The sequence below is a fragment of the Caretta caretta genome, chromosome 17 (assembly GCF_965140235.1).
Source record: "Caretta caretta isolate rCarCar2 chromosome 17, rCarCar1.hap1, whole genome shotgun sequence".
In the NCBI taxonomy this organism is placed as follows: Eukaryota; Metazoa; Chordata; order Testudines; family Cheloniidae; genus Caretta; species Caretta caretta.
In genome coordinates, this window is record NC_134222.1 from 17,061,789 (window position 1) to 17,079,440 (window position 17,652).

Consider the following 17,652-nt stretch of genomic DNA (forward strand, 5'->3'; position numbering starts at 1 on the left):
GCTTTGATGTGCAGTTTACAGAAAGCGTTTACTAATCCACCAAGTCCAATCTTGTTTCCCCGGTACTTAGTTCTGCCTTTTAACAATTGCAAAGGCTTCATTTCACTTGGTTTCATGTCCTGCCCATCACCCAGTTTTCAGGAGACAGATGAGGTGTTGATTTCAATTAAGGCTTTTCTTTCTGTTGGTGTCTCAAAAATTCCAGGCAGAGAAACTGGTCAGCAGCCTTGAGAATATAACAGGGTGAGTGCTGAAGGCTGCTTCGGCAAGCAGTATAATCACCCGGGATCTGGACTCACTAAGGAGACCAACAAATCTGTAGTAAGTAATTATGTAGAGCAGCATCTGTGCAGAATAGCTGGGCTGTGGGTCTGAAGACAGCACAGGAAAGATAAGTGACAGCTGCCCTTCCAGCTTATTTGCCTTAGACTACAGAGAGTGGGTTGGTGGTTGGAGCAGGGCACCAGAAGCTGGGGCTGCAGGGTTCCCTTCCCAGCTCTGCTTCTGCCTTAGGCAAATCGTTTTGTGGTGCTGTGTCTGTTACAGCAAGGGCTGCAGTGGTTGTTAGGTGACGACCTGCCTGGTATTTCTGGGCCGGGGTGGTCTGTTGCCGGCGTCGATCTCCCAGCACATTCAGTGGCTGCCTCCACCTCCCCACAAGACCCTGTGGAGGCAGGTTTGCCCAGTCTCGGGGCACTCGGGACTGGAAAGTCCATGGGGAGCTCCCTTTCAGAATTGCAGGTTCAATTCCTGCTGGAGAATTTTAAGAAAAACAAGAGTGAGTGGGAGCCAGAGGAAATTTGTGCTCCCAGCCAGGCAGGGAGCGAGGCAGCAGAAACCAGTCTGGGGGTGGTAAGGAGGTCCCCCATTAGCAAAGTGAAGCAAATTAAAAATCGGTGTGTCAAATGCCCCAGGGCAGGGCCCAGGGCGCTGAGGGACCCTTGGCCGGGGTGGTCATGGAAGGGTGGGCGACAGGAGCATTGTGGGAGCAGCATCTGCACCACGGTAGCTGCGATGCTCCGGGGTTCCCATCCATGACTGGAAGAGTTGAGGCGATGCTGGTAGCACTTCAGTGGGGATGGTTCCCTCCAAGGACCAAAATTCTGAGTTCAGTGGCATTTTCCTTTGCATCCAGGACATGTTACGCTCCTTACTGGGCGGGGCGTACGACATGGAAATGCAAGGTGTGGGTGTTAACAAACCCTCTGTGGCCAGTTTGCTCCCGGTCCTAATGACAGGGTGCACAAATTCACTAACTAGGCAGCCGCTTGTGCTTGGTTTGTTTAAATGAAGAAATCGTGTTTACGTCTCCTAGGAAAAGTACGTGGCAACAGATGCAACGGCATTCAAGACTGCGCTCGTCACCTGAAGTGGAGTAGCCACAGGTGGATTGCACAGCGTTTTGGGCAGGGCGAGGGCAGGGGCACTGCATAGCCAAGAACAATGCAGCTGTTTCACATGCACAAAGGCTAAAATCGCTCCAGGGATAACTGGAACTTCTGACTCTCAGTGGATCTCTTTCGGGATTGCTCTTGGCTGCCAAGAAACTAACAGTAAGGGGTGTTGATTTTTTTTTTCAGCTGCTACAGTTGTCAGCTGTGTATGGACTGGGCTGGGCCAGACCCTGCTGTGAAACCAGCCTGGAGGAGGCACAGACAGATGAGGACACAAATATGATCTGCTAGTTGAGAAACATTTAATGAAGAGTGCAGTGTGGAAAACTGTGAGTGTTTTTCCCAGAGAAATTGGGAATAATCCTAGCAGACGCTTCCAGTGTCTCAGCTAGCCGTTTGCACCCTGCTTAATGAAATTCCAGATTAAGCAAAGGTTGGGGGGGCTCTGGGGCAGTACTAAGGAATCAGCTCTTCTGTGGGGAGCTCCTAAACTCAGCAGGCATAGGGTTTCAGCACTTAGTGCTGAAGCGGTGTTATCCCAAGCCCCAATTTGGACAAAGGTTTGGAATGCTGGCCAGGACCTTTGTGTAATCAGGGTTGATAGTGACATGTCTACAGTCTCCAAAGGGTTAACGCTTGACCCAAAGAAGCCCTAAGGATAGAGGACAAAACTCTCATCTAGTAAAAGCTTGCCTCTAAGAAACCCTGGGGATTGGCACATTAGTGCAGGCGTAGGCAGTCTGAGGCCTTGTGCTGTGATCCCAAGAGCTAAGAAGCGATGCAGGGTCTGTCTGAGTCCATATCCCCAGGGGAGGCCTGCTGCAGGAAGTGAACAGATTGAACGAGTAGTTCATCCCGCTGTGTCAGGATGGGTGCTGAGCTGCAGGAGAAGGGAATGTTTTGGATGAGCTTTGAAATGGATCATGAAAGATCCAAAGCAAGACATTGTGGTGTCCTGGGCTCTTTGTTGGGTGGAGACTGTTCTCTCTCTCTCTCTGCATCTGTCCACCTCACTAACTGAACAAATAAAGACTCGGGTATTACAACTCGTACTGGGTGACTTCATAACCCTTGAGAAATCCCCGTTAGAAAGCGGTTTTCCCCTATATACTGTAATTGGTATTTCCCCTAGTGCAGACTGACGTTTTTTGCAGCCGCTGGTAATTGTGGAGGGTGGGTGAGGGAAGCTTAACGCCCTCCCTTTAAAGCATTTGTTTGTCACGTTGTGAGTGTTTTTCAGTAAGTGTGATATTCTGAGTTCTAAACAAAGCTCTTGGCCAGGGAACACAGGAGGCTGGAGCCATTTGCAGTGATATGTCTATTGCAGTAGAGCCTAGAGGCCAGTGCCATTGGGGCCCTGTCATGCTAGCTGCTGTACAGATGTAGTAAATGGCAGTCATTCATACTGCGATCAGGAACTCTGTGAATGAGACTTGGACTCCCAGAGAAAGCGTGCGTTGGCATTTCATAAGCAGATCCCATTCACAACGCGGGAGCGTTGCCCTCCATTGAAGGTGGCGTGAGTTGCAGGTGCTCAGCAGGTCTCAGGACCCTGGGTCTCTGTACCAGGACTAATCCAGTAAATTGGGCTGTGGTCTACTTGTCCTATTGCAAAAGCCCTCAATCAATGCCTTGGAAAGATCTCCAGGGCCAGCAGCAGACGGGAAAAGGAGTGACTAAACTAACATGGTAAAGGAGAGGAGTTGGAGGTGCAGTATCTGATCCAATTTTTGTCTCATCGCTGCAGGGCCTGCTAACGAGAGTGCCGTGTACCTCCTGCCACAGCCCCCAAAAAATGTGACCAGGAGAGAGATGCTGGGAGCTTTGGCTTCCAGCTAACTGGGCAAACGCTGCTGAGGCTCCAAGTTCAGCTGCAGGAGTATCTGAATGCATAAAAACCTGCATAATCAAATCACTGGCACAATCTGATCAAGCGGAACGCCTGATGCTCTCTGCCTACAGGAAATTAGCGCTGATGGCAATTTCTGTATTGAAGGGGCGCTGGGATTTGTGGTGCATTTCCTGGTTGGCACAAGGGCTGGCAGCACATCAGCTTGTTCTGCTGGTGCGGTGTGAGGAGCACTGGAACTAACAGATCACTCCTCTGGGGCTAGGGGATGACTCCTGCCACCTGGGCCTCTTCTCCCACGCAGGCTGGGGGCTGCCAGGAGCGTTGTGCCCACTGTGCAGTTCAGCTGAATGTGTCACCGGCTTTAGGTTCTTGCTAAGTTTAGCCCCCTTTCTGTGATTCTCATCTACAGGACGAATTGAAGCCATTCCTTAACACGGGTGAAAGGTTTTGCCGCGGAAGCCCTGGAGATGTCAGTCTTTTATCCACAGAACAGATCCACCAGCAGGATTCTTCTTCTGCACCTACCCCAGCTCTGCTCCCACATGCTGTGCCACCCCTTGCTGCACTGTGGGCAGTTCAATCTCCCGGGCTCCTTCGATTCGGGGGCTGGAGGCTGCCCTTCTGTGAGACAGATGAGTGCCTGGTCTCTGGACACCACTCCCCTGAGAGCACTGATTTCGCATGGGTCACCAGCTGAACACTGTGTATGCCAGCCTGGTTTAGACTCAAACCAGCACCCTGAAGAGGCTCTGTAGTCCTCTTACTCTCCTCCCTGCTGTGTTTCCTTTGGATCCATTTAAGAAAAGGTTGATGCTTCTCCCATCAGGAGCTGCTGCAAATGCTGTTGGAGCATGACTGTCCAGCTCTACATTAAATCTAAGGCAGCCCTGAGCAACCTTCTCTCTGCAAATTGCACCCCAGCAGTGCATGAGTGAGAGCCTGCAGCTCCTCTGGAGGCCGGGGCCACGACACAGACAAGAAAGCCAGGAGGTATGTTTTAAATACTTTTATTTCTTAATTTACATAAAGGTATATATTTGGCTTTATTTTTCTTTATACTCTGAGACTGACAATCAGTTGCTCTTAAAAAATAAAATAGCCATTTGCTTCTGAAAGAAATCAGAAAACTATTTTATACTCCTCCCTTGTATAACAAGAAAATGTACAATATACTCCCATACCTCACATAGTAAAAGTGATTGCAAGTGCTGGTTTACAAAACAATAAAGCAAATAGAGAAGAAACCAAATAACTAGGATGTGGGGGAAAGTGAGACAACCTTAGCATTCCAGTCTACATAGAGTTTGTTTATGTCTCCATCACTAGTTTGTCTCACTCTGAGGTTTGACTGAGATTAGAGGATGCTGGCCCAGTACTTCAAGCTTCACTCAGGTAAGCAGTCCTGTAGATTTTACCAAACCCTCAGCTATGAGAGTAAAGGCTGCAGGATGTGAATACTTATTTGGTGTTGCAGTGGCACAAGGTAAATGCTTTTAAGATGAAGTGATGTATAAGGAAACTCTTGCAATCTGCTGTAACAATCTGGTTTTGCTGAAGGCACCCTGCAGCCTCCCCAGCTCTCTGTAAACTTTACCCTACCCATTTATGCAGAGTGCCATTACACTTAATATACCAGGGTAACCACAGACTATTGCACTAAGGGAGCAGGTGTCTTGCAGCAAAACATCACAGGTGCTGAAAGAAGGTGAAATTAGGGATTTCTGAGGAGCACTGAGGGAGAAGGATGGACTTAACAGTAGCGTGGGCTAAACCTGGACAAAAGGTACAGTGTATGCTTGCCCCTAGCATTGATCACCTCACCTCAGGTGCTCTGTGCATACGGGAAAGAGGGGGAAAGTTCACCAACCCCCCCTTCCATTCAGACTGTTTTAACTGCTCTAAGGTTTTACTAGACTATTCACTAGTTATCAACAATGCAGTTTGTTTGGGTTTTTTTTGGTGGTGGTGGGGGGGGGGGCAGAGAAGGTAAGAGGACAGTAGCCTTACAGATGCTCCCAGGAGCATTTAAATTAAAGACTTAAGTCTAATGCACTGAACCACATTTTGCTTACAAATAATCAACCCAAGCCTTGCTTCTCTTTTGTGATGGGTGCTAATAGATGAAGTCTCTTAAGGTAGATCTTTAATTGTGGCCCCTCTAACAATTACACTGAGGTGTGTTTTCAAGTGGAGTTGATAGCTCTACAATCCTACATTTTGTGGCCTAAATACAGAAATGAAATGGTCTCTCCTTCCACCAGCTTCACTCTAATTCTACCTTCATATCCTCCCTCTCCCCATTACGCCAGCAAGTGCAGATACCCACAAGACACTTCTGCTGTGTATATTAAATAATAAGCCCGTGGTTCTAGCTGTTAAGTGACAAGATCCTATTAAACAATCTGGATTGTGGTGCAAAACAACATTCACCACATTCTCTGTTTCTAGATGACTTTTCCTGAAGCACTTCTGTGGGTAAAACTCATAATAGCTTTGTCAAAACTAACTACTAGGGACCCTACCCTAGTACTACAGAGTAACACTAGCGTTTGGCACGCTGCACCAGAATACTGGAATTGGATGTTCGAGAGGGTGGTAGGGAAGAGCATACTTCATTGAGACAGTGCCTCACAGGTCAAGTCTCTCCATTTTACAGCTGAAGAAACAAGCAGAGACGTAGTGACTTGCCTGCAGTCCAAGTGGCAGAGCTGGGCCTGGAACCTCACTCTTCCTGTCAACAGGAATATGCAGCCTCACCAGAGGGAGTGGGCACTAGCAGACACCCAGAATGTTACAGCAGAAGGTAGGTTGTACCCGGCCACCACCTCTTAGTAGTGTTTTTCAAATCTCTCTTCTGAGAGTGGTTGGAAAGCTTGACTTGACTTATAGCTTTGTTATTGTCTTACCCCTTTTATCCCAATTATCCGGTTTCTTTCTAAGAGAATAAATATTTAATAGAAGCTCTAATAGAACAACCCTTGAAAAATTCCATCTCGGAATAGAAATATGTAGCTACAACTTAAAAAAATACCTTCATCTCTTCGGGTGGCTGAACATGGATCATGGTCTGTCACGGGGAAGTGGCAGCCTCAGGATGGGGGTTCCAAATTCCCTGCTCCTTCCCCTCCCTTAGTTCTCATGGCTGGCTACTCTACCTCCTCCAAATGGAGAAGAAATCAATCAGTGAAGGGTCATTGGTGTGTGGGGACTGGAACTAATTCTCCATTTGCCTATCCATGGCTGAACTGGGCCTTTTTTCATAGGAAGTGAGGTCAGCCCTTCCCACCAAGGAGATGAAGTTGTTGTAAAATAGAAAATGCTGTCAAATGAAGGGGTATTTATCGGCTCTTTCCATTGCAAATTTATGGGAATAAAATCTCAGTAAATGCCAAAGTTCTGCTCTTGAGAGTAAGTGCGGTAACTTCTAAGACAAAGTACTTCAAATAATAATTTAGGAAATTCAGCTAATTTTCCCTTAGCCTCTGAGATCAAGTGACTAATTGTTGTTTATGTTTTACATAAATTAACGGAGAACATCTTAATGAGAAGCACAAAAAATTCATGTGCTTCTAACTCAGGCCTTTGGCTGCCAGACTGCAGAGTTGACATTTTCTCCAAGTAATGTTAATAACAGTATGAGATGGGAAATGAAGCATTGTTCTGAACTTGCTTTGCTTATTATTTTAGTGACACAGAAGCGCATTCACTGTTCTCCTGGGGGTGGGGCTTCTGTCTCCAATTGGTTGCTCAGCCTATAAGAACTACTTTAAAAAAAACCAAAACAAAACCACCCTTTAAGAGTAGTTTAGTGAAAAGAAGCCTTTGCAGAATTCTATAGGGCACTTCCATAACAGCCCTTTAATCCTTATTTCCACAGTTTAGAAGAAATTAAAACAACATCTTGTGAGATTTGTTTTAGAAAACATGTAGGGTCACTAACCTCTCCATTTAAGGTAATCTAGGCAATGCTAGTTTCTCTAGCATTACTGTTCGCCAGCGTGAAGGCTTGTATTGCTCTCATTCCTCCGGTAGGTTATCCCAGATAAACCACCTCCTAGCCCCAACTACAGTTAAGAGCTGGTCTCCTTAATTCCAAGGGGATTAACAACAGATATTTCTGGTCTGTCTGGTTTGACCACACTGCTGGTAACTGGAAGTATCTGCCCTCTCTTGTGTTTTCACTGCAGATCACAGCTGCCTCCCTTCAATGTCGAGTGTGAAAGTGAAAAGACCTGAAGCATTTTAAATTGGGGTGGACTCTGATTATTTAATGCAGATATGCAGTCACTCCAGCACTGCTTGAAAGGATGGAGACATTAGCCAATTAATCAATGGCTCCATGATCTCAAAAACACTGATGAGTTTATGCTATTATTAAAACTATCCCAGTGTTGGTAATGCCTTTGCTAATTTAGTATTGTTTCCAATCCAGCCCTGGCCACAGTTTGAAGGAAGTGTGTTCTGCTGGACTGGTTGAGAAGGTCTGAGGCCTACAATGATGTGGAGGCCTAACAGAGTTTTCTCCCAAGCAGGAAAATAAGGTGAGTGGGCAAGCGGACATTTTTTCTGGAGCTGTTAGCACTTCATTGCTCTCACAGCTGTACTACAATCCATGCTGGCATCGTGTACATTTTATCCTTGAATGTCAACTGCAAGAAACAAGACCCCTTTGTTCATCAAAATCAGCTAAGAAAGGCTCACTTCTTACTAACTCAGTTTAGACCAGTGTATTAAAAAGAAAATCCCAGTAGCATTTCTGTAAAGATCAAAGTGAACTTAAGTAATATAGTCACTCCCATGGGAGGGAGCAAACCAGAACAGTAGAACGGTGGGGAGGGGGAACGGGGTGTGCATTGAATCTAAAAATTCTTCTTTCAATGCAGTTGCTGGATCGAAACAAAGCTTTGACATCATAAATGTGCCTGAAAATACTGGAAAAAATTATTCATATTTGCAACATGCTTAATGATGAACATTATATGCATGTAAACAAAGACGGCTCATCAGTGGCACATAAGGGCAGCAATACCAGATTCCACAAAGCAATTAATCTCTGGATTTTGGTATTCTGTAAACCACCTTCTACCTGGAACTGAAACTAAGTATGTTAAACAAAACTGGAAGCCACCAGATATCACTGACCGTGCTTTTCCTAGCTCATCTGTAACAATCCCAAAGAACACCTTGTGCTGGGAGAGATTTCTCCTCCTTCCAGCTGATCAGGAATAAGAGACAGATCTCCATGCTAGCTCCTCCGGTACTTCCTTAAGCAGGATGCTGTTGCTTGAACATCTGTGCCATCCTTTCTGAATGTTCCTTGGAGCCCTCTTGGGGACAGATGCTGCAATACAGTGGAAGCTTTCACATCCAGTACAGGTGCATGGGCCTTTCGAGAGGCTCACAGTTTAAATACAACTCTATCAAATCTCTATTTTATGAACATAAAGCATCCTCTGACTTGTTTAAATAATAATGAAAAATCTGGCTTGAGCCTTCAATTTGTAAAGCTGTGATGTACAGAAAAGGTCCCCATCTAGCATAGTCTCTGGCTGACAGAACTGGTAGCATTTAATAGGACGGAAGATGCCCTGTGTGCAACACAGACTTCTTCACTGCCTAAACCTAAAACTGTATACACAATGTACAGTCACTCACAGGGGTAGCGTGGTTGTGGGCTCTTCGGACACTCGCTGTTGACAGCCAGCAATGTGGGGAAACCCTACAATATCCTTAGGCTTAGGACCCCTGATATCTAGGCCATCCTCATTCATGTCTTTGACCCTGATCCTGCAGCTGGTTAGAGTGAAGTGATTGGTTTAGCACTCGATAAGACTCCAAATGCATCCCGGAGCTGGAACTTTTGGTTGTGTCCAGTGCTGGGGTTTCCTAGCAGGAGGTTGGAGTGGTGGTTGTGGGAGCTGGAGTCCACGCAGCGTTTCCTTCATCATCCATAATGGCAACTGCGAATAAAAGCGAGGAGTCTTGTTAGTGTGACAGGGGCTGTGTATGGATCTATGAAGACAGGCACTGGTTCTGTTCTTCCCGTGAGCTTGGAAAACAAGCCCAAGTCTTCACTCAAGAGGTCAGTCCGAACAGATGAGGCATCATCTATGTGCTTTAATTATGCTAGTATAGTTAAAGCAGTACAACCAGCCTGTTGCAGAAGCTTGTTCCCACAGGAGAAAGGTTGTACCATTATAAGGTACCATGTACTCACCTTACTATATCCACATTAGGGCTTGTACTGGTATAACTAGAGAGGTTAAAAAAAATCACTCCCCTTCCCAAAATAGTTATACAGCAGCGTAGACCAGATTTGTCTTAGCCAAGTTCAGTGGTAATTTATGGCTGTGTAACCCACACCATAGATAAGTACATGAAGAATGGGCAGTAGGAAAAAACAAGGGAGGAGGCAGCGTAGGTGCACTTAGCCCTGCTGCAACACAACCAGATTTACCCCATTGGCACATTCGACATTCCCTCTGAAACCAGCTCATTATCTGTATCACAGGACACCCAAGAAAGATGCTTGACTATTGCTTGAGGTTCTTCCAGTTAGCGTGGCTGTTCAGATTAGAGCCACAAGCCTCACGCTTGTCTTTAGAAGACCCTAACCTGTGTCTTAAATTGCTCAAAGACTAAAAATTAAGTTTTACTAGGTGACATGGAGTACTGGGAAAATTACACTAAAATTAGGAAGAAAAGGAAATCAGCAATTCTGCTGCTAACGATGATGAAACAGAACCCAGCTCCCTCTCTTGGCCCTGCAGGGCTCGAGGGAGTAAAAGGCAACATACATTTATTTTAAGCAAGTGGCACCAGCAATGTAGAGACTGAATTCCCTGTTGCGCAGGGAAATACTATTCTTACATCACTACGTGACCTTCCATTTCTAACTGCTCTAATGGGAAACATGTTAATGCCATTATAAGTAAGTCTTGCAATCAGTCTTTAATGATTCTTTAACCGTGTAAAACAGCTGCTATTAAATGGCATGAAGTTGGTGTTAGATTCCCAGCCCAGCACATGAAAGGTATGAGCTTGCCTATTAAATTCTTAGATTCTACAGTGATCTACGTCCCCCCATAGAAACAACACATCTGCTGCAGTCAAGATTGCATTACATCAGTCCCCAAAAAAGGCCATTCTTAATTGTGCTATTTCATGATGATTCTCCCAGTGCACTTAGTTTATGGGAAAGAAAAATCTCCTCTTTTTTTAAATGTGCTTAATTAATTTTGGCCCCAGTCAAAACCCAGGAAGAGTTTATCCTTTGCTCTAAGCTGTAGTTCTGTGACTGGCAGCCAGTGATTAAAAACACCTTGAGCTGGGGGAACAGGGGCTGGTTGTCCAGTATTAAGACTTGCCCAGGTGGGAGGAGAATGATCCAGCAAAGAGCAAGGTCTTGCACAGTCAGAAAACATTTTTCAGTGAAAGGTCTTGGCTCTGACATACATTTATGGATAGTCACATGGCAATGCCATAGAAGATTTAATATATGCAAAAGAATTTCAGGAGGGGCTAAATACTGAACTTGGATGAGTGCAGCTGGCTTCCACTGAAGTCAATAGGGGTTGATTATGCACATGGGCCCTATTCTTTTAGAGAAATGGTCATGGTGTTCCTGGACATCAGTCAGTCCAGTGATGGGCTATGTCTGTCGACACTGCAGAGACTATGCAGGCATAGCCCCTTGTGTGGACAGTGTATATTGATGGCCGGGTGGTTTTCTTCATACCCCTGACTGACACAGCTACACCAGGATAAATTTTAAGAGTAGACCAAGCCAAGAGCTGGTGGCTTGACATTAGTGTCAGCGTTCATGTGATGCTCCTTATTTGGTTGGGACTGCAGTATCTTTCAGGGGCTGCTGCAAAATTGGGAAGTGTTATGCCCTAGAGCTCCCCACTCTCCACCAGAGCAGAAAATGAAGGAGATGTAACGTGGTTCTTTTTCAGCACACGAGCTGGTTTAATAGCAGGGAAGCTGGGTGAGGACTCAGACAAATTTTATAGGCCCTTTGTTCTCCACGTTTATTTATTTTAATCAAGGCAACAAATCTACTTCTCAAACTATATCTCAGGCCATGCAAAACACGGAGTGTTGTGCAGGCCTCTCAGATGCCTCAGTCCCTTGCACTTTTTTTGCCTAAAGTAGTGATTTTATTGCAAGGAGTCACTGAGAGATCTGATGCACTGGGTTTTTGCTCTTATGGGTAAGCAAGGCTGGAGGTAGATCACATGTAATTTGCTCCTAGGAGGCTGTAACATAAGGCCTTGGGGGTGGGCAAACAGAGTAAAATGGAGAGAGTTTGCAGCTGGGGCTGTCTTGCTCTAATTATCAGAACCCACTCTGCACTCTATCATGTTGCTCACCCTTGATCCCTGGAAGATGTACAGGGGAAACCTCCTAGTACACAGTTCAATCCCTCTGCCAACCTCGTGTCAGGAACTGGAATTTCTTTTCCAATGCCCAGCACACACACAAGTCACCATTGTCATTAAGAAACATTTTGTGTTGGTTTTGGTCACTCACCGTCTCAGACTTTCACAGTGGCTGGTGGCATCATCAGTTGATTCACCCTGGATGAGGGGGGGGAGGAAGAGGGGAGGGAATGTCAAGTATAAACCACTACCATGGAGGTGTTAGAGCATCAATTAGCCAAAAGAACACTACCTAAAATCTACCGTCCTTGCATTGAATTGTCAAGGTTCATACTGGCAGTGTCTCTGTTATTTCTTTCAGAGTGCTCAGTCTCTAAAGAGATAGGAAGATAGTGTGCATTAGCAAACACAGGGCTGGCGCTCCCAGCTCTTTCACGGTAGTGTCTGATGGTAATTCTGACAGCCACTGGAACACACAAAGTAACATGGCTGATACTAATTGACAAAAACCCGGCAACCCTCCAAAGGCATTCAGACAGGCAGCAATTGTTTCCTTAAGCAGGGAACAAGGCTGTTTGTGCAGTAGCGATTGCTTGGTGTCCTTTTGACTGACAACATAAATGTAAACAGCCACCACTGATAAAGGTTAGTTAAGGAAAAAAAGTCATCTTTCAAACACTGGAGCTGAAAGAGTTGTTGGGCCTGACAGCAGCTCTCAGGGCCAGATTTAATCCACCAGGCTGTGCAACTTCTGCTTGACAGCCCTGTTCTCTGTCCCAGTCAATGTAAGCTGCCTTAGGTCGACCTAACAGTAGTGTAGACCAGGGCTCAGATCTCAACCAGTCGCTCATTCTGAAGCTATGCAGAACAGGTTAATTCTGCCAGCGTTTTATTCTTACCACAGAGTATGCATGTGCATTGCTGGCAGGTGTGCCAGGGACACTCAGAATGCACCGCTTGTGCTCCTTATGTGCAGCATGTGACGGGTTAAAATGTATCTTCTCCGTCTGTCTTGGGTACTTCTATAGCCCCCATCACCATAGTATTTGAGCATCTCCATCTTTAACGTATTCATCCTCATGCTCCTCTGTGAAGTAGGGCAGTGCTATTACCCCTTACCCCCTTTTACAGATGGGGAACTGAGGCTCAGAGAGGTTAAGTGTCTTGGTCAAGGTCACCTAGGAAGTCTGTGGCAGAGGAGGGAATTGAACCCAGATCCTCACGTCTTTCCCACTGGATCATCCCTCCTCTGCCAAACACTCCAAGTGTTCATGTGGTTTTCTGCCTAATCTCCTAGGAACAGCCAAGTAGAACCTTCCTGCTCTGCTGCCCACCTACATCCTAAGTATTCTTTGATTTCATCAGAACTCCCGGGAGGCACCAGAAGGTCAGCAGTGAAGACTTACCAAAGGGGGGGAAATAAGGGAAAAAATGCTAATAATTCCAAATTTTTTAATGGTAGTAAAATGTCCCCAACAGACCTGAGCTGCCAGGAGGCTGAGGAGTATCACAGACCTCAGAGGGATCCCACTGGTCTAACAGTGATAATCCCACATTGAAGAGTTTGTCACTTCCCGTTTGGGAATATTTGCTGACGAAGCAGCTGTTCCTAAACTGTGCTATTTTCTCCTGAGGGAGGGAGGGAGATGGGAACCGTTCTGTTATTTCCTGACAGGGAAGGAAACTCTTCCAAACTGCCTTTTAAGAACCAAAACTGGTCAGAGGCACTTTTTTTCTGGGTGTTTCACTGTTATTTCCACCAGTTCCAAATGAGTCCCTGTCCCCAGTTTCCTCCATCTAGGAAACCCAAATATTTCTCCTAGATGTGATCAAACAGATTTCATGATATGTGACAGCATCTGTAATTACAAAGTATTCACAGAGCCATCTCTTTAATATTAGACTACATGTCTGAAATTATGTACTAAATATTTAAGGTTGTAAACAGATCTAATTTTGTTCTATCCATAGCAATGCCTAAGATAGAAACTTCTGTAAGAAAAAGAGCCAATTTAATATACAGTTGCTGTGACCTTTTATGAATTATTTTCTCTATGCACCAGCCTCACTGGAAGTAGTCTGGGCAGTTTAAAAAAGACTATCCTCCAATTACCCTTTTAATCCAGGCAGTATACATGGCCAGCCAACGGACCCCAAGATTTATTATTTGTAGCACAGTAGACCTCATTATGCTAGCAGCTATACAAACACATAATATGAGGCAGTCCCTGCCTCAGCTTCTGAAACAGAATTTGCTGCCAAAATGCTAGCAGAGCCAAATCTTCTCCTTCACTATGTTCAGGCATAAAGAGGAAGTCAGCCTTCCCCTTCTAGCCGCCCACTCATCTTGTCCTCATTTAGGCTAAAGTTTTCAAAAGTGACTTAGACAATTGGGAATCTAAGTCCCCTTGACTTTCCAAGGGATGTAGGGTCCAAAGGGCTGGAGGCACTTTGGAAAACGTTACCCTGCCTGTGCTTGTGACTTCCCAAACTCTAGGCTGCAGTATCACTGACTGAACTGAGGAAGAGCAGAAGGGAGAGAACACAATTGCTAGCTAGAACCTAGGTGCATTAGCAAGGGTGAGACTCAAAAGGAAGGAAAAGGCTGTGATTTTCTAAAGGGGAGCAATATTTGTCAGTGCTTCCCCAACCTTTGAACAGTATGTTTCATGCACTGATTACATCTATAGTGTGCACGTTTTAGTAGCCGACACGTTTTCAAAACACCTCTTTTTGCAGTACCCAAATTAGAGCTATCCTTTTGCTACAAGGAGGGAGGGATATTAGGAAATAGTGCCCTAATTTTTACAGCCTTCTGTATCTAACGTTAGTTAACTTATGAACAGCAATAAAATCCCTTTACGTGGTTCCTTTTGCCCTGTGATATTAACAGCAAAACCTCATTCAACCTTCGCAATACTCAGGGCAGTGGTTCTCAACCAGGGACAAGCATACCCCTAGGGGTACGCAGGGGTCTTCCAGAAGGTACATCAACTCACCTAGATATTTACCTAGTTTTACAACAGGCTATATAAAAAGCACTAACGAAGTCAGTACAAACTAAAATTTCATACAATGACTTGTTTATACTGCTCGATATATTATACACTGAAAATGTAAATACAATATTTATATTCCAATTGATTTAATTGTACGGTAAAAATGAGAAACCAATTTTTCAGCGATAGGGTGCTGTGACTATTGCGGCCAGTACTTTTGGGAGCAAGTAGATTTTTAAGTGAGGTGAAACTTGGGGTACGCAAAACAAATCAGACTCCTGAAAGGGATACAGTAGTCTGGAAAGGCTCAGAACCACTGATTTAGGGCCTTCAAATTCCATAACCCCCAATCTCCATTGACTGCAACTGGAGTCAAAATGCTAGAGCCCAAGATATACACAATGCAGGCTGGCATTAAGTTTTAGGACAGGTATCTGACCATTTGAAACACAAAATTCTCTGTGGTCAATTTCCTACAGAAATAGAGGCATCATGCAGAACATCCCTTAGAGCAGGGGTTCTCGCAAGAAAATTTTTGGCCTCAGAGTGTGGCTACAAACTCTTGTTGGTGGCCACTGACAATTTTTCCTAAAATACTTTAGGAAAAACAAATATGCACATCTACATGTCCAAATCATTGTAATTGATGTAAGTCGGGTTTTTTGCTGACTCAATAATAAAAATAATGTACAACTGTCTCTAGTCTTTACTGGACAGAATAGAAACAAAGTAAGATGCTCTGCATGATCTTGCCTTTTTTGTTGGTTTTTTTATTCTTTTTTTGAGACTTGCTAGCTAGTAAGTCTAGGGCTGTGAAAACTGATATTTGTATGCTTGTTAATATCACTTTAAACAGCTGACTTACTATCTAGCTGGGAGGCAGTGAAAAGTGATATTAACAAACATTCAAATATTGCTTTTCACAGCAGTCTTACTCAGCTCTGGCACAAGCTGGGTGATAAACCCTGGATAGAGAGGTGGGTAGGGAGGCGCGGTGCCCAGGGGTAATGGAGGGCTGAGGGAAGCAGTGGGGCCCAGAGACAATGGGGGTTGGTTAGCCTGCAGCCAAAGCTTGAAGTCCTGCAGCTGGAGGATGGAGACCCACAGCCAGAACCTGCCACAGGGCAGAAGCTGGAAGCCCAAGCCCCACTGCCCCAGGAGAGGGGCCACTGCTGTGTGTCCCCCCATCACTGTCCAGGAGCTATGGCCGCAAGAAGAGCCCCTGGTGGCCATATTTGAGAACTGCTGCCTTAGAGTGTCTCCTGTTAAAGTGATGTGGCCAGAGGGACACCTGCAAAAAAAACTACCTTCTGTCCCACTAAAATGGTGCCTTTCTTCCGACACCAGTTACGTCCAAGAGAATTTCACCTAGTCTTTGGGAAACAGGAGCCTCCCTGAAAACACCAATGTCACTATTTGTTTCGTAAACACCAACACAGCTTTCAAAAGCTTTTTGTCTGTTTGAATATATATAATAACCGACTTAAGGAGAAGATTTCTGATACCAGAGGGTTCTTTAATCTAGCAAACCAAGGCGTAAGACCCAATTACTGAAAGCTGAAGCTAGACAAATGCAGACTAGAAATAAGGCACAATATTTGTTTTAAAACAGGGAGCGCCGTTAACCACCAGAACTAGTTCCTCAGGGCTGCGGTGGAGTCTTTCTAAATAATACACAATAGCTAAACCAAAAGTTAGGCAGGAATTGTTGGTGAAATTCTCTGGCTGTGTTACATGGAAGGTCAAACTCGATGACCATAATAGTTCTTTATGCCTTTAAAATGCTGAAAAGCAAACCTTTCCTTAAATGCTAGAAATAATTAATCTGCTCGATTACTTTTCTTAAAGGGCTTTTATACTCTTCTGCCCCAGAGCTCAGTTAGCAACAACTCTCCCTTGCCTTGCGCGTCTGACTACAATTGCCTGCAGTAACTATAGTAATTAGCAGCCCAGCAGGGCCCGGCAGTCTGTGAACCCACCCACTGGAACTCATGGAATCTGTCTGTTTGAACCTGCCTGACAAAACCGGAGGCAAAGGATACACCACTCATAGCCGCCTCATCTTGTGGAAATGCACAGTGAATAAGTACGTTGAAAGAAGCCTTATGAATCGGCAGAGGAATAGAACGAGCTAATTGTACAATGGTTCAGCTCATATAGTGTCTAACCAGAGGGCCTGTAACCAGTGAACATCCCTGGCTGAATGTCCAGGGTAGGCGTCTACTATTGGGTTTCTTGGTCTCAGACCGGCGCACACCAGGCTTGTATTCCAGGGGGATAGGCAATGGTGTCAGCGTAGTCCCCCAACAGTCTGAAAGGGACTAATGCAGTTGCGGCCATCCAGAAGGAAGGCGGCAGGGACTCTAAGGGGAAGGAGGATGGGTCCCAGTGTGGGGTGGGTTGTGGGAATCTCCATGTAGTCTGAGAGGAGTGCTCCCCGCTGTGGAACAGAGTACCAGCAACTCTCCCTCATTTACAAAGCGAGGTTCTAATGGGCTTTCCTGGACGAGGAATACAACAGGAAAAAACCTGAGCCCTGGAACCAGCTCACTTAATCAATGTTGGGGTAACTGCAGGGAACATGTGAAATGGGCTTGTCCCTGTAGAAGCAGAGCACTGAGATAGCTGCATGTTAAGGTTTTGATCAACCCACCCTGAGTCAACTGTCTACCGCTATTGTTTCCGCAACTGATCTGGTCACATCAACAACTTCATAAACACACTCCAAGTAGATTTAAAGCTAGTTGTTCTGCCAATCCTGTCCCAGCCTGTGATACAAACAGGTGGCCATGGACTAAAAGACACGTTCAGATTTTGTTAGGCTAGGGCTGACCCTGTTTAGGACTCTGCACGTACCCACAAGCTGTGCTCAAGGCAGCGACAAAGCCGCTCCTGCCTCTCGCCATCATTATTCAGCCTCCACATAAATTACAAGCACCCGTCTGTACAGCACCGTCATGGAGACTACACCCAGCTGAAATATCACTGCATGGGGATTCACACCAACACTTCTCTTGGGTTTC

General features: G+C 45.4%; 1 protein-coding gene and 1 long non-coding RNA gene across 3 annotated transcripts in view; one reads left to right on the forward strand and one right to left on the reverse strand.

Moving 5' to 3' along the window:
• The first annotated feature begins 209 nt into the window (after positions 1-209).
• On the forward strand, positions 210-7,766 carry LOC125623861 (uncharacterized). The gene is made up of 5 exons (XR_007353146.2): positions 210-321; positions 1,581-1,723; positions 3,656-4,236; positions 5,903-6,049; positions 7,679-7,766. It is a non-coding gene; the product is annotated as an uncharacterized LOC125623861 (long non-coding RNA).
• Positions 4,238-17,652, reverse strand: part of SPNS2 (SPNS lysolipid transporter 2, sphingosine-1-phosphate) — a 176,803-nt gene continuing 163,388 nt past the window's right edge. For both annotated transcript variants that reach the window (XR_007353145.2, XM_048823826.2), the window contains 2 exons: positions 11,782-11,828; positions 4,238-9,206 (listed from right to left, as the gene is read on the reverse strand). Coding sequence is in view for 1 of the 2 variants with exons in the window: in XM_048823826.2 (XP_048679783.1) it covers positions 11,786-11,828 (43 nt within the window). In the remaining variant the exon portion in view is untranslated. The remainder of the gene's footprint in view (positions 9,207-11,781; positions 11,829-17,652) is intronic.